Below are 25421 nucleotides of genomic sequence, written 5' to 3' on the forward strand. Positions count from 1 at the left end.
ACAGTCAAATAAAGACTAAATACTCACCGGGTGACTCAAATCATCAATCACATACCAACTCATTCATCAAGAAAGAAGAAGAGAATGAGGAAATTGAATCAGATAAATTAAAATTATATTTCTGATCATTAAACTACGAGTATTAAAGAAATCAGAAATACGTATTAAAAGAAATCAGAATAAATTTCATATACATCAGAAACGTACAGTAAATAAACATGCAATCTGGAATGAAGTTGTAGAAATACTGGCCTCCACGCACTGACACGCAATTGTTGCACTAGATGATTGTACCTCCCTCTCCACACTGCAGGAGCCTTCTTCCCTACTCTGCGTCTCCCGCACTCATCCTGCGTTCTCAATAAAAGCAAAAGACGACAAAACGATTAAAACCACAGCTGCATTTTCATAGTTGATAAAAAGATTTATTTTGCGGCATTAAAAAAAAAAAAAAAAAAGGAAAATGACTGAAGTGCATAAGAGACTTTATGAAACTAAAGCCTGAGAGCGGTATTCATCCAGCAGGTGCAGGCTGGTACCCGGGCGGGTTGCTGTGCTACGAGCCGGCAGCCTCCTCGTCATCTTCCCTCTGCATCTGTTCTATGAGCTTCTGGCGCTCGGCGGCCTGCCGCATCCTCATCATCACCACGCTCTCGTAGTCGCGCTCGTTGGACATGGCGCCCTGCGGGCGAGAGAGACAAGGCGGCGCAGAGGTGTTATTGTTAGTACAGTACAGTTGGTACAGAAATAGAGAATTTGAAGCAGCAGAACATTTTGTACTCCTTTGCTAAGCGATAAATCCGTCACGTCTCGTGCAGAGACACATTTTACAACGACAAGACATCGGTGATTTAAATGCCCCTTTCATCAACATTCAAAGAACTACTGAGCTGCTGCGCTGGAAGGGACTCGTAGAAACGTCCAACTCGCCTGCATTTAACATCATGACAACATCGACCCGGGCGGCGTGCGGAGGCGCTGACATCGCGGTCACCGTCCGCCGTGTGTTTGCTTTCACGACAGAGGAGGGGTGGAGGGGGAGTGGGAGGGGGGCCCTCATCTCAGTTACCATCGGCGTGACGGCCGCGTGGGCGCAGATGAGACGGCCGCCCGCAGAGCAACTGTGACAGCGTAATTCCGCTGACTGAGGTCATTAAACCCCAAAATCAGGGCTGGCGGGAGGAGGGAGGGTGGGGGGGGGGGATCGGAGAGGGCCGCCACTGGTTAGTGGCTAATCAGGCAGAATAGAACACAGACGTCTCTCTCACACACACACACACACAGGTCACAATGCCACACACATCCTCTAAGGAACCAAGGAGACACGTTTTTGATTTATAATACGCACCTAATGATGAGGCCGTAACACACTCACAACCAACTCCCACAGACCGTCCCACAGATCCAGTTTTAAACGAAGGGGCGGGGGGGGGGCCGCGTGCCCACAGAGTAAGCCTTTGTTTCAAAAGGAAGTCTGCTGAGCCAAAGAAGTGTCTCTTTAACAAGACAGTAAGCGAGACAGCGAATGAGTGTGTGTGCGTGTGTGTGTTTTTGTGTATGCAGTGAGAGCAAGCGGAGGAGGAGAGGTTGATTTTTGTCAGCGCGCTCGCTGAGCATCTGGAATACATCACGGGGGACTCCAGCATCCGTGTGCTAAAAGGAAAGGAGGGTTTCGTATGAAGGAAGAAGAGAAGGTCGCTGAGGGGAAGTTACTCCCCCCTCCAGCCCTGGATTGAGGAAAGCTGCTATTATCATTCCAGCGACGTGAGCTCAAGCCCTCGTCAGACACGTAACTCCGAAATATCACGCAAACGCCATTAAGTAAATAAACAACTCTTGCATCCTCAAATTAAAGCAAAAACAAGAAAGCAAGCCGGGTCAAGCGTACCTTCACTCCTGCCTGCCCTCTTCTGGCCACGACCCTGAAGTGCAAGTGAGGAACGGGGGTCTGACGGACTCTCGGTGCGGTCAAGGACTGACTGGACCAGGCTACTGGTGCTAATGGTGCTACTGGTGCTAATGGTGCAGGGGCATTCTGAGCATCAACAGGTGCTTTGTGGCAGTGTGACACATTCCTTCCCAGGAGCAGAGAGGTTTCCTGGCCTGGGGTGTTAACTGACAAATGAACGTGTTTGGCAAGTGCATCACTCTGTAACACTTGCTTGTGTGCGAGTGCGTGAGCGCCTTGGGCCGGGGGGGGGTGAGTGGGAAACCACAGAACAAAAACAACAGGCCTCCACACAACGCCACCGCAGAGGCAGGATGGTAGTAAAAAAAACACACAAACAAGCTGATAACATGTAGCGTTAGCTATGGGACACCTGCACATGGCTAAGCCTCCAATCAGCGCAGCCAGCCTGACATCAGGCCAGTAATGACATCATGAGTACCACCTGCGTGTAACACACACACACACACACACACTCTCGCTCTCCTTCCCACACACAGCAGGAGGCATCTTGCTGCTTCACTTTGCCAAACAAATTAAAGAAAATGCATTTCCCCCCCGTAAATTATCACGAGCAAAAGAGGGGATTTCTTACTCTTTAGAGATGGGAGGAAACATGCAGACAAGTGTCGTGGTCGGATGCTGGACCTCCTTGAGCCTCCGACACACTTCAGTGCTCCACGGCACATGCGATTTACTGCGGTGTGTTGTGACCGCGGCGTATTCTTCACAAGTACTGGTCCAACCACCCAGTGTCTCTCGCTGGTCTCCATCCATCAGTTCAGTTTCGCCACATAATGTCTCCCATATGCATCCAGGACTACAGGCGGACATCGCCGCCCTTTGTTTCTGTGCTCCACCGACGCGCCGAATGGAAAAACCTCACTGCCAGAAAGAGGACGCACAAGAAGCGAGGAAAGAAAAGCAACACTTCTTTCTGCCTCTCTGCTGAGGTTTGGTTGACGAGTGACAAAGAGAGAGAGAGTGACACACACACACCCCGATAAAAGAGGAAGCCGCGAGTGGTCAACTTCTGCTTTGGGTCATCCACCTCAACGCTTCCTTCAACAATGCCCGCCGGCCGGACTTCATCACTTCAGTAACTGAAAAACAACACGTGTTTAGTTTGATATCCTTCCACCCGACAACCGTTTCGTGCGTTCGGCGGCTTCGTCGTGCGGCCTGAGCGTTCGGCGATGATAACCGGATGACTCAGCGACACCCGCGGGCCTTCAGATGTGCCTAACGAGGCGGCCACCGAGCCAAGGAGGGACTCTACTGCCAAGAGAGAAAATGGATTATCCTTAACAAGCCTGCTCTCACATTTCTGCCCCTAATGCACTCTGGTGAAGTTAATCAAAGTAAAAATAATCCACAGCGTGTGTGTGTGTGTGTGTGTGGCCTGGTGTGCGTTTATATGTGTGTCACAGAGCTCTGGAGAAAGTGATTTATGAGAGGTGAAGACTTATGTAGACGTCCTTCTTCTGTGTGTGTGTGTGTGTGTGTGTGTTAGCGCTCCTGCTAACTCAAACAAACATGCAGGGGTTCTGCACCACTGTGGCCAAGGTCAGATTCCTCTGCAGAGAAAACTCAAGCTTTGTAATCATCATTCACTTTAAGACATGAAACCCTGAAGGCTCCATTGGGCTGTTTTTGGTAGTGAAGGACAAGCACAACACAGACATTAGGCCAATATCTACTTCCTGTGTTTAACCCCGTCAATGCACGTGTACTGCAAACATCTGGCTTTGGAATTGGACGTTGTCTTATTGGATATAAAGGCCAAATGATGGGCCAGTATTCGTCCAAACAGAATGTCTCTGTGATTATATCACTGACCGTGACAACTGGTGCAGGTGCAAGCTGCAGAATTTACGGCCGTCCTTCGGACGACGATTGGAATGACATTCGCTGCACGCAGAACACCGTCGAGAATGTAAGAGTCGAAATCACAGACTCGAGCTGGCGTCAAAAGATCTCGATCCGGTGGGAAGGAAGCTGCCGCGTCGGTTCAGCGAGGAGGACTATTATTCTGCGCGCGTAGGCCTGTGCTTTAATCTCACACAAACTGCCTGTCACTCCTCTCAGGACCGCTCACTCGCAAATTCCACCCTCCTTCGTTATCTCGTGTCGTCGCGCATTCCACCTGGGCCGGTCCACCCGCCGTTGTCTGCCGACGAAGAACAATGAAAAGGCAAAGTGAAGGAGGGGGAAAGGCAGCCGTGCATGTGAGGTACTGTGTGTGTGTGTGTGCGCGTGTGGTTGTACGTGGTCACGGTATTCGACAGGAGAGAAGCCTGTCTGAGGGAAACGGAGGAGGTTCTTTGGAAAGTGTTAAAGTTAAGGAAACAAACAGTGAGAAGAGGAATGGCAGCGGAGACCTGAACTCCCGGTGCCCTGGCGTTCCTCGTTATGATGGATGAGCGCGGGCGATGTGGGGGTTTGGCCCCTTCCATAGCCAACAATACAGCGTTGTAAAAGCAAAATGATGTCTTTCACCTCCCGGAAAATCCATCGGATTGCATAAGAATCCCCATTAGAACACAAGCCACAGTCTGAACCTCGGAGAGGTCAAAACAAGAAGTAAGAATGCATCCTGCTATCTACGGTTTACATCACATCTCCAGTGTTCAAAGAAATCTAAATATCACATCTATCATTTAATGATGCCCTAACGCTTCAGTGGCCGGAGACACGGCGGAACATTCCCGGCAGTCGCCGACCGCCCACGTTAACTGGAAAGAAACGGAATGCAACGAGTTATGCATATGTAAATCCTGGAAATAAATAAACGGGAGACCTTTTATGAGTCTGCGGAGATCGACACAGGACCACAAGAAAAGTTGATGGATGAGGATGACCAGGTTGTAACATAAGAAACGGAACTCCTCAATGGTAGTTAGTTTACATCTGCAGCAGAATAGATTCCCCATATGATCAAGTGTATCGATTTCATTTGTAAATGGCTCACAGCGCATGAGAGGCACCACAGTGTCGTTACAGCATGAGGCATCGACCTGCATTACCTCATGGGGACGTGTCGTCATCGATCATCCGGCCTATTCATACCCGTCACCAGGCCGTCATGCGGCTAAATTCCTCCCGTTGAAGCGCATTCCAGAAGCTCATCACCGCGTCGTAAAGAGACGCTGCAGACAAACAGTCATCGCGGCCGGCGCGAACTGGGATGTTCTCACCGGGAATTCTCCAGAGCAGATTACTAAAGAGCATCTCCTGGAAACCGGCTTCACGCACGGAGAGTTTGGTTTCAAAGCAACACAAAAAAAAAATGAAGGATTCACATAAAAAGTTTGTTGTTGCTGTGAATCTAATCTAAAATGGCAGCAGTCTGAGAACTGGAGAACACACAACAAAAAGACCAGGAGAATATCCTCAATACGCCCCAAGTTGGGGCTCAAAGCGCCAGTCAAAGCAATATCTGGAAACACTTTTTATAACGGAGCAACTAAATCACGCAGCGTCCCCGATTTCAGGCCCCGGCAAAGCTGCATCGAACCAAACCGCCCGGCCTTCGAAAAGAAGTTCATGCAGCGGCTGCACAGCACGACGACCAAAGAGCGAGCCGGCCCGGGGTCAGACACAAGGTCAACGGAGGTCACGCCAATGCGGCAGATATAGTCATCTGCCCAAGCGGTTCCGTGGCTCTCGTGGAAGAAGGAGGGGGCTTCTAAAAGAAGAGAAATGTTCAGAAATGTTCCGTTTCAGTCCGGAGTAAATGTTTTGTTTTGATCATTTCATTTGCGTGAGTAATTGTGCCTGGTCTCGCGGAGCGCTGCGAGAACGAGGGAGGACCAGGCGGCGCGCCCTTTTTATTTTAAATTGGATCAATATGAAAAAGAGCGGCGAGAAATACGATTGGTCCGTTTCATTCACACCCCGCTGGTTCAAGGTGAAGGAACGACGAGGAGCATTAACAGACGGATCCACAGCTGTGACCTCGTTTCTGCTGCAGCGACGCGTTCGCTGGGACACTCGGACGCCACGTTCAGCTTCACGTATTCGGTTTAAAACAAAAAAAAAAAAGGGACACAGCTCTTATGCGGTTAAAACAAAAAGGACCATAAGACAAGCAAACTGTGAAAAATGACTGTGTGTGTGTGTGTGTTCCATAGAGCAGTAAAAAAGCTCTGCTGTTGGAACGGTTTCCATTCCTGTGTTGATTTAACGTCTCCAAAAGGCAAAGACAACACGCTGGAGGCGTGAGAAGTGGAAAGGCAACAAGTTACCTTCCTTGTGCAACCCGACGTGCTTGTACTTGCATGTCTGCGCTTTGATTGCACAGAGAAGCCATAGAGAGGCATCCAGTCAGGCAGAAGGGCCTGTGTGGGTGGGTGGGTGGGTGGGTGGGGGTGCGCTCCACTCCGGGGCTTTAACACGCCAACAGCAGGCAGAAAATAAGGAAATTGGCGAGTTTAGAGATCCGTTAACCCCCCCCCCCTTCTCCCCTCCCCCGACCGACTTAGACTTCTCCTTCTAGACGCGACACGAGCGCACAACCGGTGGAACGCACTCTCACGCACGCACAACCTGCGGTACAGTCACCAGGGGGAAATTCTATCATCCGCTCCTGGCACCCACTTTCCCACGGGTGGTGGCAGGATGACATCATGCGCATTTCAAATAAAAAGGTGGGATGACTGCGAACGTGGAGTGAGGAAACCAATGAGAGGGAGATAAGCCACCCCCCCTCCCTCCCTCCCCCCTGGATGTCTTGAAGTTCGTGTACTCCGACCTCACCTGGCTTATCGCTTGTGCGACACACCTTGCAAGCTCTGTAAAAAAAAAAAAAAAAAAGAGAGAGAAACACAAAAGGAAGGTGTAGTTCACCCAGATAAGACACAGCAGAAAACAGAGGGATCAAAGGTCTCAGGACGGAACGCACTCCACGGTGAGAAACACCCGGCAGAGTCACGCGCGGCGATTAAAAGTTTCTGTAGCCGAAGGATGGGCGATGTAACCGTTGAACAAGCCCCGTCACGTCCACGAGGAGCCCTTTGTGGCAGGTAGACGCTGCTTAGGTGCCGACAGAGACGTGTGTGCCTGCGTTCGATCAGCGCGACGGGTAAGAACTCATAGTCTGTATTGGGGTTGTTGTTGTTGTTTTTATTCGACTGAACAAACGGCTGCTAGAAGGAAAGACTTTTGCTAATTGCATTTAAATAGTGGTTGACTTTTCATCGGGCAAATTCCTCATCTGTTTCAGGGATGGATCGTTAGTTGCAGCATTCGGGGGGAGAAATCATCGAAAAATCGTTTCGTGGCCAATGTGTTTTAATGGGCTTCTTTTTTAATTTATACTCAGAGACAAAGTGTTTCCCGAACGCGATGTTAACGGCCCGAATTCCTGAGACTCCTCCGCGGCCCAAACTGACATGTCTGGAAAGGAATGCTGTTGTGTCCACGCTATCCGACCTCCCGCTGCTACCAAAAGCGCCGATAAAACCTTTATGGGCGAACTAAACCTGTTTGCTGTAGTGGCGTACAAATTTATCCGAGTGAGTGTTTCATGTCACGAACGCGGGTCTAATGTGGGCGAAGCGGTTTTGGAGAGGCCGTAAAAGTCACAGACGTTGGGCTGATTATCTAATCGCTGCGCCAGAGTTGATTGACTAAGTTCTGTTTTACTCCATAAAATGATTACTGGTCACGGAATGAAAAACGGTTTCCTTGACAAAGTCAGACTCCCGTTTTAAGTGTTATTGTTTCGTGCGTCTCAAGTGGATGTAAAATGTGTAGCAAAAAAAAAAAAGAAATCCCCTGACTACACTACAAAACGGATAACTTAGTTTGAAATGCCGACGGTGTTATTTATGGAATAAAAATAGTTGACTCTTTTTCCGTATCCAGATTCACTGCATAATTCTGCAGCTAAATAAACTGAGGGCAATTTGTATTTTTCACAAAATCACAAACACGTGTTCCGAAGTCGACTCGTCCTGATTTCTGACGGACGTTGCGGTAAAACCTCCTGTTTTTCAAAAGCAAAAATGCAAAGAGATATAATTCAATATCATGCAGAGCAACAATTAGAATTTGGAAATGGGATCTGTTGTTGCTTTTGTTACTGGAAGTCCTCTGAACGCTGATAGAGGACTAACCTGCAATTAGAGGGAAAACTGGGTTTGTTAAAAGTAAATATTTCAAAACGAAAGCTTCGAGGGATTGTTGGAACATCCTGTTGCTGCCGAGCGATGCGTCAAATTCCATTGAAGTCAGAAGATAGTGGCGCAGGTGCAATTCCTGAACATTGGCCTCCGATTAACTTGAAGCCGACTGATACGGCACGATGCGTACGGCACGATGCGTAGGGCACGATGTTGAAAGCGAACCGTGTGAAGCCGCAGTGCAGAGTTGTGAACTTGTTGGACGTGGACTGGCTGAACTGTAACGTCTCTCTTTCATGTGTTTGATACAGATGGAATTATGCTCGTGAGCGTCGCCGCTCCCTGAGGGTCCACTGTCCAGGACACAACGACTGAGGATATATTCATATATATATTAAAAGAGAGACATTTAGGTGGATCTCATCCAGAGCTGCCAAGATGCCACTTCGAACCTCGCTGCACAGAAAGCCCTCCTCCAGCCGGTGGCCCGGCAGGACCACCAAGCGCAGGGAGGTGCTGTCCGTCAACATGATCAGCCTGCCGCTGGCCGACTTCCGCCACATCACGCACATCGGCAACGGCGCCGACAGCTTCGGCGACCTCTCCTTCCTGAAGATGGGCCGCGGCATGCTTCTGAAGAGCTCCCAGAGCGAGCAGAACATCTTCACGGCCTGCTCCTCGCCGCCGCCGCCGCCGAAGCCGCCCCGGCTGAACGTCGACGAGGGCGGCGAGAGCCCCGACCGGCGCTCGCGCCGCCCGTCCGCCGCGTCCCAGGGGAGGAAGAAGTGCAGCTCTCTGCCGCTGCTGGACGGCGAGGAAGGGGAAGAGGAGGAGGAGGGGGGGAAGGGGGACGGGTACCAGAGCGGGAACAGAGTCGCTCCCGTGCCGGCAAACGGCCTCGGACGGGGCAGCCTGAATTCAGACAAGGACGAGGACTCCACCGACGCCGGAGACAAAACTGTGGCGCAGCGCAGGGAGGAGGACAGCGGCTTTTCCTTCAGCCTCGATCTGGGCCCCTCAATCCTGGATGACGTCCTCCAGGTGATGGACAAGTGCCAGTAGCCGGGAGCTACAGGAAGGCCTGTTGGGAATACGCCTGATTTTGCCGGCAAATTCACACGGCCGTCGTTGAAATGGACCCAGAGATATAACGTTAAATGCTCCCTGGCTACCAAGTGCTGACAAGAAAAACCTTGAGGAGAACTTTCCTCGCCTACGTTTTAAAAGAGGTGAACGACACTGAAAAGACTGATACACAGGATGACAAATTATTTCTTTTTAAGATCTGATAGCACAGCAATCTAGCGTAACGTTTTTTAGGAGCACCAGATATTTGGTCTATATATCAAACTGAGCAGTGACGTTTAAAACTAAAAGACTGTAAGTGTGTGTTTTCCTTGGATTTAACCCTCGTAGAGGTGAAGCTTGAGTTAATAATTTAAATCTGTCAAATGTCAGACTCTCTGACGAGATGGGCCTTTTCCCCTTCCTTTACTCCCCTCCAGCCGGGCGCCGCTGCACTCGGCTGTTAGGACTTAAGGGTTTTGTGTTTAAGGAAATAAAAGCTGCTGGAGTCGAAGGTCCTCGAGCTGTGATGTCTTGGCGCTCGGCGCGCTCGCCAATCCATTGTGTGCGGAGGGCAATTTCTCCTCCGCACGCATCCAAGAGGCCCCACTCGAAAGGTAAACCAAGGTGCCGCCCCCCCGTCTCCCATTCCCAACAATGCAGTGAGACAACAAACACAGCCCTGCTTTCAATAAAAGCCAGCCAGCGATGGCGGGTCGGGCTGCAGAGCGATCCAGGCCACAGGTCCAAGACCTCAGACTAAGCGGGCTGTTTTCTTAGCTGCGAATCGGGAGTCTGCTGCTCTGGTGAGCGGCACTCGAGAAGGAAAGTGGTAAAAGGGCAACGTGATACTTCCACGTGTGCAGGGGGTGTCGAGGGAGGGAGGGAGGGCCAGAGACATCCATTACTGCAGCGAAAGTCCTGATGAGGGTTTAAACACTACCTTCTGACCAAACAGGCACCCGACACCCGAAAAAAAGTCAGCTTGTGTCTCACACACGCACACGTACGCACGGCATGTACACGAGAGCACGCGTGGTCAAACAGACATGTGGGGGGGCCGGGGGAGGAGAGAGAGAGTCGGGACGGAGCCTCAGTGTGGGGGGGTGGCTGTGGGGCAAACTCTGAACCAGTCACGCTCCCACATTCCTCGGCGGGTCACGCAGCGAAACACACAAACCACAAGTGTCCTGCTTTTAGCAAATAGTTGGTGTGCGTGTCTCAACAGAAACAGAAATATTTGCGGATACGTCTGCAGCCAATAGCTGCTTCGTCATCTCCAATCGTACTACACGATTTTGAAACCTTGGGGTTTTTAGAAAGTGTAGCGTTTTGTAATTTGGGGGAGTAAAGAAAAATATCTTTCACATTCCTGGATCGATGGTTTTGTGGACTGAACTGCTCAACAGAGAAAGACCAAGTTTAATGTCACACACTGTGTAAACAAATGACTGCGTTAATAAGGGTAAAATATAAAATATATTTACTGTCCTTCAAGCCTAATTGAGAAGGACAACAAAATGACAAAATGAATCCTTTAATGATTTCCTGTGGTTGATTATTATGACATTTCCTCCCGTGGGCTCGTCTACACAACAGCTCAGTGAGAAGAATCACATCGACTCAAGCGCAACAAGTGTTGGGCCACATGACTGATGTGAGAAGAAAGAGCCCGTAATTGAAGACAAATGATCTCGCCCGCGCGGCGCAAACTGGCCGAGCTGTGAAGTAACCCGATCACATCTGGTACCACTTCTCTTTCTCCAAAATAAAAAGTAAAAACTCTACTTGCTGTCACACAGAATACCAGGACGCTCCGTCATCTCACTGAGGAGGAGTTATTCGTTTGGTCAGGTTCGATGTAAAGAAACCACAAAATGGCAAAAAAAGAGTTTGACTGTGATTATGTCTCCCAGTAACACACCCCCACACACACACACACACACACACACACACACACACACACACACACACACACGCACACGCACACGCACACTCACACTGGGGTTTTTGAAAAAAAAAAAAAAAAACTATATTTTGTATCACCAAGTCAGCCGATTACAGCCACCTGCTCTCGTGATCCGCTTGATGAATTGGGCGTAACACAATCATGAAACTCGGACCTCGTCATAAATCACACCCGACATTTCCTTTCGTGACAAATGATAAAAACACAAGAAACGCGTGTGTACATTTCGAGCGACCCTAAAACCTGCGTATCTGTCCTACGAGCCGCCTGGCGTTCTGTTCCTTCAGGGTCCAATTTCACAGACCGTCTATCACCCACAACTCCCGTCTCTCTTGATTTACAAATACCTTTAAACTATGGTGATTTCTAATGAATAATTTGTATCAAAGTGGATAAAATACAGATGCGTGTAAAGACAAATAATAAAAGTCTGTTCAATTAATAACATAATCTAACTATTATTAATCTATCAACTCTAACCTGGTAACACAACATTAATATCAGGTACTAACCAATAATAATAACAACAATAAAATGCCAGATAACAGCAAAATACAGAAGCCCCCTGGTCTGCACTCATAACGGGGTCTGATCAACACACAGTGCAACTCTTCCAGACTCGGCCTGTAAAAACAATCGCGGAACAGCCGCTGTGCTGCGTCTGGTTTGTGTCGCGCGGCTTATGATGATTCTCCGGCTCCAGATGGAAGAAGTTCAAATCCTTTACGAATATGTAAACGTTAAATAATACGGTGTGTTAATGGACCCCAAAAACCCAGGGAATTAACACGCCGGGAATGACGGCGGTGGCTCGGACCGTACGTCTTCTGTCACAGGCTGAGGACTCTGAGGCTGAGGCTAAATCGGTGGCGGGGGGGGGGGGGGGGGGGGGGGTCCTAAGGGAAATGTGTCTCTCTAAACTTGAACTGAGGCTGAAGTCATGCGTCTCTGAGCCCCCCCGTGGTGACTCTGTTTGGATGGATGTGTGATCGCAGCTGCCCGGTGTGGGATTGCAATGGAGGGACAGATAATAGGAGAGGAATTATATTTTTCAGATAGACTCCAGGACCTCCGAGGCCTTCTTCTCCTTTTCTCGAATCCCCCCCCCCCCCCCCCCCCGCTCCCCCCATGTCCATGCCAGATGTGGGACAACATTACCGATATCTACACTGGTTCACCCATTATGTAATGCGGGGGCCTCTTTAACAAGAAATATTCTCGCTGAGGGCTAACGTGAAAAAATTGCCCGGCCAAAAGGTTCAGGACAAAAAGAAAATATGAAGCAATGTGCTTTAGATATCTGTAAGGCAACCCGGGTTACCATAATAACATTTAAAGAGATTAGTGTGACAAGTCCCAGAGTGCCGGCCGAGGCTCACGTGCTCGTCCTGACAAGGGGGTCTGAGACACGGAGTTTTGGGGGTGAAAGGCAGTTCAGCAGCAGCTCCGGAGACGCGACTAAGAGTCCACGGGGCCGAAATCCCACACAGGCAAAGCTCATAACATGGGAGATGGGAAATGGACACAGGGGGTGAGAAATACATTAGCTCACACTAATCTAATAAAGGAAAAAAAATGAAGCGGTTGAAATTAGATTATTGTTTGAACAGGAAGTGTTAACGGGTGTCTGAGTGACGAAATATAGTAGGCGTGCAAATCAAATTAAAAAAGGTTAAGCTTGGACTACCGCGATTTTCACATGTACCAGACGCAACGGCCACACATCCAAGTGGGCGAATAAATAACTCTCAAATCCTGTTTTAATCAATAGCAGTTTAGAGACGGAGGCACGAATCACTCGGGTCAGCCTGGCGGCCCCCCGGCCTCCGTTGCAGCATTCCTGGGGTCTACCCCCCCCCCCCCGGGTCGGGCCTGTGAGCGCATGGCAGACCGGTCGGGCTCCAGGGGGGCGGTACCGGGGCGGTACCGGGCCGGCGCCTTCGCCTCTCCAAATCAAACAAACGGAGCCCCGTTTTAAACTAAACACGTTGTTCGAGACCACGCGGGGAGGAGGGGGGGGGGGGGCACCACGAGGGCAAAGTAAAAGGGTTACGGCCGCGCTTTGCGATGGTGCGACTGGTACCTGGGAATGTATGAACTGGCCGGGCTGAGAGACTGGAACAATGACCTCGGGTTGTCCTTCAAGCCACGAAATCTTCAGGGGGTTTTTACTCAGGCCAATTTCATTTTTAGCTGCCAGCTCCTAAAAAAAAAAAAAACACAAAAAAAATCTTTGGTTTTTGTTTCTCTAGCAGTGTCATATTAGGACAAACAAACAAAAAACACTCTGCTTGTCTGGACGGCTTAAGACATAAATTGTTATCCTTCTTACGCCGGGTATGAAAAACACATGAAGACGAGGACAACGGTGGGTCCTGGAGATGGACGGGCAGCGCGCACAGAACCTGCGGACCCCTTTAGACTGGCAGCCATGTTCTCTGGAGGGGAAACCACACGCTGTGGGGAGTAAAAACCCACAGCAGGGACGGTCCATCATCGAGACAAAGGGCCTCAGGGTCCAGACAGTGTGGAACAACGCAGCGGCTCAGGTTCTTCCGTCCAACGCGTCCCATCGGAACGACTAAGACATGAGCCGCAGCCGCAGCAACGGTGCCGAAGCCGGCAAGCGCACGAAAGCTGTCCTTCTTAGTGCGAACCAAACCCAGCAGGTGACCAGGGAGCAAAGTAAGCGGCAAACACGTGCGGCTGCATGAGGGGGAGGAGGGGGCAGTGGGGTACTTACAGCCGCTCTCACAGTCGCAAATTCGACCACGGCGCTTCCTCTCTTCTTGCTCGACACGATCACGTTCGAGACGTCTCCGTACTAGAGGTAAGAAACGAGAGAGTAAAAACAAATGTCAAAGGAAGGGAGCGAGAGAGAGAGAGAGAGAGAGAGAGAATGCAGAACAGTACATGCAGTCAAATTAGTATCTCCTTTCACAGCAAAGCCCGTGAGCATGAGAAACACAAAGCACATGCATGAGTATAAAAAAAAGACTTCTGCAATAAAAGTCAGGATTCAAGGCCATGAAAGCTGATGTCTAATGATGGGTGTTTGTGCGAGTTGGTAACAGTGCATCGAACATAATGTACAACAGCGAGACGGGAGGCCATGTTGGATAATCTTAGCCGTTTGTTGTGAAATTGCATTTGATAAACAACATTTTTGGATGAAAGCTGCCATTAGAAATCTCTCGCAACCAAATCCTCGCTCTCAAATCAAAACAGGAAGGAAAGGTTGGCCGACGAGGGGGAGCAGGGCAAGGAGCATCTCGGGCATTCCCAGATCGCTGCCTGAAGGGGAGGAAGACAAGAAACCCGCCTTAGCAGGGGAGATTTAAACCTGATCCCCAGTCAGGTTTTTTCTCTCTTTATCCCGCTGGGGTTTTTTTTTCATCATCTTTAACTGAGGCATTTTGTCTGAAACCGCTCTCCGGCTGACGCTAGTGGGACAGGAGCAGGACGGACGTGGCCTCGGAGAATCGCTGTGAAAATGCAGCTTTCTGGGAAAGGGAGAGTCCAGGAATGCGAATGTCTACGAGGGACACCGTGAAGCAAGCCAACAGGGACAAAAGAGACTCTCAGAAGGCCTCGGTTTCATAGAACATAAATATTAAACGTGTTTTTCTACCCCCCCCTTAAATGACAAATTATTTTCTAGCTGCCAAAGAACACAAGTTTGCACACGTACGCTTGCACAAGTACACACATAAAATACTTTCCCACACAGCAGGGGCTATTTTGATTTGCCCAAAACATAATCTGTCACTCATTGGAGCTCGCCATTTCAAACACAATCTTTACCTAAAATGCACTTCCTGAATGAGAATCCCCCTCCCCCTCCCCCCCCAAAGAAAGGAACAAGACTTTTTATTTTCCCCTGCAGCATGTGCGATGACACGGCCCTGGAAGCATATTGATTGGCTTCGTGCAAAGGAGCCATTCACACGTCTCTTTCCGGCCAGCCTGGCGTCGCCGACGCACTCCCTGCCCGCCCCGCTCGGGCCGAGCTGCGGCCCACCGAGAGCCCTCGTGACGGCGCTGCCGGGTTGCATGTGAAGAGCACATTTCCTAATGCCTCCCGTGGCACTGGTTAATCGCCTGGTGAGCGGGGCAATAACAATGGCGTGCGTGACTTTAAAGCATCGCCCCGTGGCACTTTCATTGCAACAAAACTTAATGGGCTTGTTTAAGGGGAAGAATAAAACAATCTACAGCGCTGATGTCATGCAGACCTCAAATACGGCCGGACTCTGCAGGCAATGTTTGGGTTTCTTTACCGCGGTGCTCTGCTATGGGATAGCAAGGATAAGGGGATCAAATTCCATTATACAACTGATGGAATTTTAAATTTGACTAATAATATTTATCCTTATATATTGAATTTCCAGAAAAGTAATTCATAGATTAAATACTGGTATAAGTGTTTCTGTTTAATCAAGTTAATTAAATTCCTCACATTTATACTTCATCAAATTAATGCAAAATTCCCGTAAAGCAGTCTCGCTCATTAATTTACAACACTGCTATTAATATCCAAACAAAGAGGTAATTTTCTTAGAAGCCTCAAGGGTTATTCATAATGTTATTCAATCCCAAATGGTACTTTGCTGATACTCTGCTGTGTGAAGAGACAGAAATAAAAGTCCTTTGTCGATCATTATGTACCTTTTGTAGAAGTTTGAAAAGAATGTCTTGAGAGTAGCCTCCATGTGTCTCGTCATCTTTTTTACACTTCCACTTTAACTAGAATGAGAAAGGAGACAAGGAGAGGCTTTTTTAGTAATGAGGACAGAAAATGCATCATTTGTGTCAAAGCAAGATCAGGTGTTCAATTATTTTATTCAAATTTACTCTCAATCCAAGTCTAGAGACAACATAAGAAATATGTTTAAAGAAAACTGCAATTAAAACACAGAATTGTAATCCTTCCTTCAATTGTCAACCTGACAAGAGCCGAGGCTCTGAGATCTGTGCAGTAACCAATGCGTTTTTTTTATTTTTCTGACCGAATGCACAATTGTCGGGGGGGGGGAAGCACTGCTGCAATAGATCAGATTTTAAGATTTAATGTCTAAACACATTAGCGAACATCCCCAGTGTTCGTTAATGTGCACAGGCTGAGCAGGTTCCAGGAGGAAAGATGACGAGCTCGCTCTCTGCATAGTTACAGGTCTCCGGAGGAGGTCAGGCCTACTGAGGAGGACTGGGCGTCCGGACAGCCTGAGCGCACAGCGGGGAGACGGCGCATGTGGTCTCCAAATAATGAATTACAAATGGCTTAGGTTCCTTTTTCAAAATCCCCATTGAGGTTCCATTTCCATCTCCATGTGTGAGCCACACCATCACCCGGACCCCTTTGACTCGCCCCTCGACTAGAACCTCACACAGCAAGCCGTACCTTCAATTTGGGGGTTACGCCGCTCCTGGAACATCTCTCCCCCCCTGAATCAGAGACAAACGCAGGAAGAAGGAAAAGCGTTAGTCAAGTGAAAAGACAAGGACACAATTGCAGCAGTCAAGATCGCATGGAACTCAAGCAGATTGACAGCAGGGTTCGGTCTTCGTGTGGTAAAAGTAAGGCCCTTGGTGCAGCCTGAGGAGCCACTGAGGGGGGCAGACCGAGCACTAATTGAGTGCAGGGCCGGGGAGGCCTGACTGCGTGCAAACGCAGGAGCCTCGAAAGACGTGCTGACTGTGCATGAGTGATCGTCCAGCCACAAAAATGGATTGTAGTCCGTGGGCCAAGAATCAGTACTCCCCAAGAATTCACACGCACACTTTTCTTTTTTCACTTCTCCGAATTGGAGACAGTGCAGCTTCAAAGCCAAAGTATTATCAGGCGGTTAAAAGTTCAATGGTGTGTGTGTGTGTGTGTGTGTGTGTGTGTGTGAGGCGGGGGGGGGGGCATTGCTCGGTTACCACGCTCCACCGCCTCACTGCCAAAAAACGAAATAGAGCTCTTCAAAGCGCCAAACATAAATTCAAAAATACATTCAGTTATTTTTATGTGAGTGATATTTGGCGAACATTAGGGAGCCTGGAGACTGTTGTGGTTTGACTGGCAGTATGATGGCTGGAAGCGGAGGTTTTTCACGAGTGTAGCAGGACCCCACCGGATCAAACTGGATTCGTCCAAGCAGAGCAGCGCTGAGCCAAACTGGTTCTGGTTAACCTGGACAGGAGCGGGCCGGACTGGGTTAAATCCCCCCGCCAAGTACACCTACGTCTGTCCCCCGTCTGCGGCCGCTCGTCTTCTCGCTCTCTCTGGATCTGCTCTCGGATGAGCCGCTGTTCCTCCTCGAGCTGCCGGGATCCCTCCTCTCTCAACCGGGCGATCTGGTAGAAACAGACGCATGCAACACGGTTGAGAGACGCGCTAGTTTTGCTTAAGCTGTGATTTTCGATTGTTCGCCAGGCGCCGATGTAACTCGTCACCTGCACGACTCTCGCCTTCTAAAAGACACCCTGTCTGCTCTTCTGTGATTCCAGGACAGGGTGCAGGCAGCCTACAGTCGAGGCTACAACTCCTTTAAAAAAAATGTAACAGTGCCACCTACTGGTTACCTGCCCCACCCCCAAGGCATCTATATGCCTTCAGCACATCGAGCACAGACTGACCTGGGAAGCGTTCACACCATTTTTATTCTTTATTCTATTCAAGTCTTTGGAAGATTTCATCTGAATCAGGGAGCGTAGGAATACCTTCTTCCCCGTACATTTTGGTTTTGAATTTGACATCCTGCAGAGGCAATGTCTGGTGCGTTGTTACCGCTCAAGTCTTTTCTAAAGATTCTCTTACTTCTTCCTCAAGTGTTCTCGTGTTTTGCCACTCGTCCTGGCTCAGAGCTTCTGCTTGTTGCTCTCTGGTCTCCAAGTCTGTGATAGCAAAACAAAAACGCACAAAGATGAAATGTGACGAGAGACAAAAAACAAATTAAAAAAAATCCAAAATTAATTATTTCCTTAAAAGCCGCTTTTGTTTGATTTCCTGCCGGACAATCTAAGCTGTCCAAATATGTCAAAAGGTATTACCTGGTGTTTTTGTTAATTAGATGAACTCACCGAGTTTAATTTTCTTTCGCTTATCATCCAACTTTCGGTTTCTTTCTTCTGCCTGTTTCTTGGCAGCGCAGATCTTGTCATAGGCAGCCTGAAAATAGGATTGAATCAGGATGAATCGCGCTTTGTGTGCGAGTGTATATCAGCAGCTATGACTTAACAGGAGCCTCACCTTGGCGGCAGCATCGGTTAACACCTCGAGAGCCTGGGACAACTGGTGGAAGAGCTCCACTAGAAAAAACGGACGAGAAAACAATGAAAACCCAGCACACTTTAGTTTCTCACACAAGGACACGAGTGGCTCAGATTAACTGTGAATTGCCTTAGGCAAGAGACAGAAAATAAGGCGACGTTGTGTGAGAGGAACATTGCATCTAGAGGGTGGGGGGGAGGGGCTGGTGGCAAAAGAGGCGTTATGTGCGCGGCGTGTTATCTCGGACACGGGGCTGAAACGCGCAAAAAAGTGCTGCAAGTATCACGAAAAACTCTTTTCTCCAATCACACGGACGCGCACTCGGACGCAGAGCGGGTCGGCCTTTCCGTCCGTCTTCCGTCGGAGCACCTCGTGGGGACACGACCGCCATCACAACGCGTGACCCTACCTCGAAAAAAAACACGTGCACACGCACACTTAGGGGAAGGCCACAATTGCGATCTCCATCGCACATCCGCCACGGTATTCTAGACAGGCTTAATCATTCACCGATGAGGGGGGGGGGGCTAACGGGGCGATACTGTTACCCCCTGCGGGGACTGGCAGTGAACACTAACAGGAGGTCTGGAGATCGCGCTGCCTGTCATGTTACCTACACGCATGTAACGGACTGGAATGAGATCCGACTGTGGGAGACCTGCCGTGCCCTCTGGGCAGCTCAAAGTGTGACAACATGGTGCTGGTTCTTCAGTCAGTAAGGCTCCATGACCCCCACGTCACCTCTTACACGCATATAACTCCCCCCCCCCCCCCCCCCCCCCCCCCCCCGAGGAGCAGCATCCCCCCCCCCGAGACCCGCTCCGCTCTCGTGCGATAGAGACGGCGTCTGCTCATGTGTGGGTTCAAGTGTTGAGGGCCTCCAAACCGCTTCTTTTCCATTTCAGGGAAAACCGACCCCCTGCTTTCGCATTATCCCGCTCAACCCACCAAACCCCACCAATTTCCCCGTTGTTTTTCTTCCCTCGACATGGTCAGGAATTCTCTGAACCGTCCAGAAACCGCACAGACCTCACATGAAAGCAGGCCTCAGACCACTCTTTTGTCCGAGGTGACTTTTTTTTGGGGGGGGGGGGGGGGGTTGTGTTGTTGTTTTTTTTACCCTGCCAACAAAAAAAAAAAAAAAAGCTACATTGGGATTTCCTGCTGCAACTGCAGAGACGCTGGTTGGCGACAGGCCGCAGAAGGACTCGGGCCAAGTGGGGATGGAGTGTGGAGAGTGCGGAGAGGCCGGTGGCGATGGTGGTGGTGTTCGCCTGGTCCTGTCTGAGTGGAGAGACGGTAGGAGACGCGGCCTCTACTAAGTTCTGTGGCTCGGCCGTCTGGTGGTGGTGGGGGGGGGGGCAACTCGCTGACTCCACAGCGACTCAGTCAGACAATCAATGCTGATTCGTCCGAAAACAACGCAGAAATTGTACACAGAGATAACACAGCTTGTTCTGGTTTGACGGAGAGACAGAGAGGACGCTCGGGGAGGAGGGGGGGGGGGGGGGGGGGCTCACTCACCTGCTTTTGGGTTGTCTGGATTCTTGTCCGGATGGCACGTCAAGGCTTTGAGTCGATAAGCCTTCTTGATCTGGGAGAACAACAGAAGAACCAGTTTGATAGGGTGGAAAATGTTGATTGGGCATTTGAAAGAATTTTTATACTCAGACTCCAATTGTCCAATTGTACCAATTGTCTCTATCCGTTCGTCCTTGGCCCAGAAAACTAACGTCTGAGTGAAAAAAGCTGGTCTCGTTGAAATCATGGCACAAATGGTCACAGTCACACATGAAAGCACCGGGGCTGAAAGGCGAGCCGCATTTAAATGAAATGAAAAGGGATCGCATTGTGCGGATCAAACTGACACCCGTGTGCGGATCGTGTGCTTTCGACGAATGGACTCGGCACAAACTCCACAGTGAGTTACGCAAACAAGTCCAAAAACTATTTTCAGGCCCGCTTCCAGTCTGCGAGATGAATGTGTCCCGAGTTGCAGACTAGTATTCATCCACCTTTATTCGAAATGTACTAAACGTTACAATAACACGCACCAACAGAGTGCCATTGTCTTTAACGCGGCCGAGAAGGCTTCCATTAATATCTTAGGCAGCGGGCCAAAACCTTTTTGGGGGGGGGGGGTTTCAGAGAGGCAAAATGGAAAATCTAAACATTACTTTTGAGTATTGTAATGTCATACGAGGCTTTAGTTATTGATTTCTTAACTCCAGGTCACTGCTGGGAATGTTAACCACTCGTTGGTCCTCCTGGGGACCAGTTAATTACAAGGTGGTTTTCATTAGGTCTCGGCTCCTCCGCGTAGAGGAAGGGAAGACGCAGCGAGGCTTTCCGTGCGGACCAGAGGGGGCTGTAGAGCGCGGCGCTGAGGCTTCCGCCGCAAAAACCCTCAGAAAACACATGCTCGTACCGATCGCACGCCAAGGACTCGCACGCACCGCCGCGTTTCCGCGCTCGCGCATACGCTCAAGTCGCGCCCCCACGTCGTCTGGGCGGCCGCCACCGTGTCCGAGGGCCAAGGCGCGATTTCACGATAGCACCGGGCCTACGGTGAACTTCTGCGGCCCTGCGTGGCCCATCTATCGCTCTGTGAACTTTTTGTCTTATTTGTAGTTCCAGTAAATGAGAACTCGGTTCATCGAGAGGGCTTTGCGAGACTAGGAATAATTTGTGTCTTGCTGCTTGGCAGACGGAGCCATCCTACAGATCCAAACCGACACATGGGGCTGTGGACCGGAGCCAAACACGTAGAGTATGCCTTCTGTTGGCCTAAGCTCATTTCCCCTTTTTAGCCCCGCTGTCTCTTTCTCCCTTTTCTTTTTCTCTGTGGCTTTGTCCGAATTTATCCAAAAGACTCTCGTGGAGTTAGGTACGAAACAAAAGAGGGAAAAAGAAACCCAAGCTAGAGTTCAAATGTTACTTTGTTCTTGCTTTGAAAGAGATTGACATCATAGAGACACAACTCTATTAAAAAGTCTATATAAAGAGCGTTAACACTTTTGGTTCTTCGACTGAAATTTGATGTCCATTTTTCGACGTCCACACCAAATCCAGGTAGTAGACGTCGAGGGAACTTTCCACTAAATGTCCAAGCAGCCGTTGGTTTCCATAAACGTCCATATGTTCGATTACAAAAACATCCATGAAACCAAAAAATATCAATTATATAATAGCAGAAAATCCACCATAGTGAACCAGTAATGCAGTTTGATACGAGATGTGTGCACTACAATTCCTCCTCGCAAACAATAATGACATTTTGGTCGGCGGTTGGAGATCTACGGACTCTTTCCACATGCCGGCTCATTATCCATCCTCCTTTCCGCTCTCCTCCTCTTCCTCTCTTGTTCCGTGTTACTCCCTCGGGCACTCTAAGCCGTATCTTTCCTCCACTTTGCCTCCAGAGCCGTTTTGTTAAATAGTACATGATCACTCCCATCGATGCCGTAACGCGCCGGCCTTAATCGACGCTGGAAGACCCCGGAGCCCCTTTGGTTCCACAAAGTGGAAGCCAGAGCGTGCCAGCTTTTGAAGGTTTGTTTTTAGCTCTTTCAAATTGAATTATTCAAGATTTTCACCTTTTTTCTTCTCTCAATGCAAATGTAATTGCAGAAAGGTCAACTACTTCCCACGCTTCAGTTAACAGAAGTTGCAGAGAGCTCAAAGGGAAAAGAGCGATCGTGCGGCAGAAGGCCAACGGTAGCCTCATGGTTGGACTGTGTGCACCTTCTTGATCCCCGCCTGCACCGCTCCCAACTGCATGTCCACATATTGTCCTCATTACATCTCTGGTGCCAATTACGGTTGACAAACTGGTCCCAGTCTGTGCGGCTGATTAGCTGCCTGATCTGCCATGGGCCCATCCTCCTTAATTACAACGCTCTGCTATTTACGGGACATTATCAGCTGGAGGACAATAATAACAATAATAGGCGCAGCGGGTAAAAGGATGAGGAGGAGCGGAGACAGGGCCAATGTGACCACACCTAATAAGAAAAACGGGATGTAATGAAGGGAAACAGTGAGACACTGTGATGGACTTTTCATGTGGTTGTGTGATTGTGAACCTGATGGAACAAAGCGCCAGTCATACTCCGCATTAAGGCAGGACGACCCTACGTTCACTTTGAAGGCCAATGCTCACAGCGGGATTCGTGACCTCAGACTAATTGTAACTGAAAGGTAACTTGGCTTTGGCGCTGCCGTCTCGTGTTGAAAGACCTGGAACTCCAGATGACCACATGCTTGGCTGGTAAGGTGCCCCAGTGCACCACCAGATGCAACATAATCCACCTACTCTGACCGAGCAGACACTCAAAGAAGAAGCTCGTCCTCGTCTGTCCTCTGATGCTCTGTCCACACGTACACTGTCCATGCACCGTACACACTGCAACACATCAGGTACGCTGCAAGCTGAATAAAGCAAAATACGTTTTGTGTGGTCTCGGTTGTTACCATTATCTCACCGAGCAATCTGTGGTAGGTACACACACACTTGGCAATAATTACCCAAGTCCCGCTGATATGCATGGGAATGACTTTTTAGATGGTGGAGAGGCCTCGGTATCGGCTTCCAGCAGAACTCAGCATCTATAGTCATCTAATCAGCCAGCCAATAAGAGAAAAGGTTGCTACATAGAACATGGAGGAGATGCATACGCAAGACTTCTACTGTCGAGACGACGTTTTAGAAGCTGTGGCAGAGGCCACATAAACAGGCTGTGGGACGCGCTTCTTCCACTGAAGAACATGCCTGATGGAGGTGGTGGAGCAGCAGCTGAAAAAACTGGGATTAGTAGCCCATCTGATGGCATCGGTCTCCACGCACTTTTTAACGTAATGTAACACGCACACAAACGCACATCGACAGACCTCACAGAACCAGCTTTCTGCATTTTGAGAGTCTCGATTCTACCCGAGCCATAACCGCTAACTTCCTCCAGGATCGTCCTCCGGGGAGGACAGGACTTTGAAATCCAATTAAGAAATTACAGCCTTCCCTCATTTCGCCCGCAATTTTAATTTTCCCATTGGGCTTGTGGAATTCTCGATGCTGGAAACTGTGATGAGAGGGGGTCTTGGGGAAAAAGCGGGATTGAGAACATTATGGTAAACCACTCTGGGAGTAGGAAATGAAGTACATTAGGAGTTGATTCAAAATCCATCCAAAAGAAGGTTGCCCATAGTAATACAGCATCTACCAGGCCTCATCATGTATTGGTGATCAGATGTGCCGTTTAGACAGGTTGGTGGACTAAAAAACATAAATGAATTTAGTATCTATACAATTGCCAATTTCTTAAGAGTTTACATAATTAGTCTATTAATCAAAGAGTAATGCCAGACATTCTCATTTTCTTCGTGGTGATAGTTTGCTGGTTTTCCCTCTTCAAAATCATATTAAATGTAATATATTCGTGGGTTTTGGATTATGGGTCATTTTAAACATAGCTCAACATTTCTCCTTGTATTTAATCGGGAAAAAAACTGACTATGTGATCAAAACTGATTTCAGCCCTAAAATGTATCGATTATCACCAAAGGCCGTTCACGTCGCTCTCGCGAAAGCCTAAACTGATCCAACGTCGCCACCGTGTGGCCTCCTCGGCGCACGACACCTTCACCACTCAGCCACAAACCGGACTTTAGGTCTTTTTCCACCCGGTTATTTCAGCCCTGCTCACCTCGCTTTTCTCCCCTCGCGGAGAAAGACTCGTGTCAAGGTAACACGCGCGGGGCATTCATTCAAAACATACTGCTAAACAGGCTCCAATGCGACAAGCTAATGCCTCGTTAGCCTGCTGCTAACAGGCTAACGCGTCACGCCAGTCGGCCCTTGTGCAAACACAACCGTTGTGACATGTCACGTTAGTTTAGCCAACGGTTTGGTAAAGATATCTGCCGAAGCAGCGTGGGTCCCTTCTGTGACGCGCGTGTAAAATAACGACTGTGCTCAGAGCTAACTAGCTCAACGGCTAGCTTACTTACACACCTGTTTCGATGTAGCGGTGATGTCAATGCCGAGTAAACCGTACAGATCCATCTTCAGGATATCTTTGGCCTTTGCGGACATTTCTGCAAACAGCGAGCCACGATAACAACACAGAACAATGGGATAGATACAGATACAGCGGTTTGTTGTTGTTTCGGGGAAGCGTGCGTTTTACGTCTTCGACCTCTCAACTAATGTGTTGCAGTGCAGCCTGGGAAATGTAGTTTTTTACTCCGTTGTTTTGCTCAGACGTTGTTTAAATGCAGATTTCGACTACATCGTAAACTTAGGGATTTATGTTTTACCGGTCCAAATATTGTAACTTGTTTGAACGTTTTTTTTAGTCTTGTCAACACAGTTAGCGTGTTTCATACATTTTATTCAAACCTTTACAGCATCATAATGATTTGGGTTTTTTTAGGCCTTTAGAAATATTCTGAATTGGGAGTAAAAACGGTGGTCACATTTTTTTCATATAAGCATGTAGGCAAAATCTGTCAGTTGGGACTTTGTATATTTGAATATTTAAGCTATTTGCTTAACCTTTTGTAGTGAGTACAAAGTGCTCAGCCAACGTAAACACCAGTTCTTTTAAATGATCAGTATCAGTATATCGCCATGGCGATTGAGTTTTAAAAGAATGATATCAGAACCGGGCTCCACCTTGGTTTACATTAGAATAAGGGTTTTGTCTTTTTAGCTTTTAGTACTTAATTATAGTATCAAGTGCATAGTATCAATTGTCGAATGTAAACCAAGAACTCTGCTGTTTAGTTCACCTATAACCATAGGTGAACAAAACAGCAGATTTCTCATGGTTTGTTTGTTTATTTTAGTGTGCTTCTCTCTTGCATGAGGATCGCTGGACCACAATTAATAGTGTAAAATAAATGCTATTTTAATCGCCCTGGTGAAGCTTTCAAAAGAGGGATGAACTGTTGCTTGTTTTCCAGACAAGGGACTGTTGTTGTTGTTGTGTGGTTTTGTGACAGCAGATCACACCAGAGCGATGCAGTATCCGTAACATCCCCGACATCACATTCAACAGC

General features: G+C 48.8%; 2 protein-coding genes across 5 annotated transcripts; one reads left to right on the plus strand and one right to left on the minus strand.

Annotated features, from left to right (window-relative positions):
* Positions 1–35: 35 nt before the first annotated feature.
* Positions 36–24595, minus strand: dnajc17 (DnaJ (Hsp40) homolog, subfamily C, member 17). Of its 2 annotated transcripts, XM_040198968.2 has the most exons (11): positions 24373–24595; positions 19887–19956; positions 18342–18400; positions 18173–18260; positions 17910–17986; positions 17335–17446; positions 16509–16552; positions 15776–15853; positions 13851–13931; positions 13191–13310; positions 36–682 (listed from the first exon to the last, which is right to left on the minus strand). In XM_040198968.2, the coding sequence occupies exons 1-11, from the start codon at positions 24451–24453 to the stop codon at positions 557–559; spliced, it is 936 nt and encodes a 311-aa protein (XP_040054902.1). In that variant the 5' UTR covers positions 24454–24595; the 3' UTR covers positions 36–556. The 2 variants fall into 2 exon arrangements, with proteins under 2 accessions (XP_040054902.1, XP_040054903.1); XM_040198969.2 differs by lacking the exon at positions 13191–13310 and having other exon boundaries at positions 404–682.
* On the plus strand, positions 6618–9652 carry LOC120832587 (cdc42 effector protein 2). 3 transcript variants are annotated; one of them, XM_040198992.2, is made up of 2 exons: positions 6618–6857; positions 8385–9652. In XM_040198992.2, exon 2 carries the CDS (start codon positions 8512–8514, stop codon positions 9133–9135), a length of 624 nt encoding a protein of 207 aa, XP_040054926.2. In that variant the 5' UTR covers positions 6618–6857; positions 8385–8511; the 3' UTR covers positions 9136–9652. The 3 variants fall into 3 exon arrangements, with proteins under 3 accessions (XP_040054926.2, XP_040054923.2, XP_077945566.1); XM_040198989.2 differs by having other exon boundaries at positions 6638–7031; XM_078089440.1 differs by lacking the exon at positions 6618–6857 and adding an exon at positions 7272–7464.
* Positions 24596–25421: the final 826 nt, after the last annotated feature.

Source organism: Gasterosteus aculeatus, chromosome 15 (genome assembly GCF_964276395.1).
Source record: "Gasterosteus aculeatus chromosome 15, fGasAcu3.hap1.1, whole genome shotgun sequence".
Taxonomy (NCBI): domain Eukaryota; kingdom Metazoa; phylum Chordata; class Actinopteri; order Perciformes; family Gasterosteidae; genus Gasterosteus; species Gasterosteus aculeatus.

Excerpts from the sequence above, each read along its gene's own strand:
- LOC120832587 (XM_040198992.2), top strand. The coding sequence starts at position 8,512 with ATGCCACTTCGAACCTCGCTGCACAGAAAGCCCTCCTCCAGCCGGTGG.
- dnajc17 (XM_040198968.2), bottom strand. The coding sequence starts at position 24,453 with ATGTCCGCAAAGGCCAAAGATATCCTGAAGATGGATCTGTACGGTTTA. Across the intron at positions 15,854-16,508 it reads GCGTAACCCCCAAATTGAAG|TTAAAGTGGAAGTGTAAAAA; the intron begins GTACGGCTTGCT and ends TTCTCATTCTAG. Across the intron at positions 13,932-15,775 it reads TTTTCAAACTTCTACAAAAG|TACGGAGACGTCTCGAACGT; the intron begins GTACATAATGAT and ends TCTTACCTCTAG.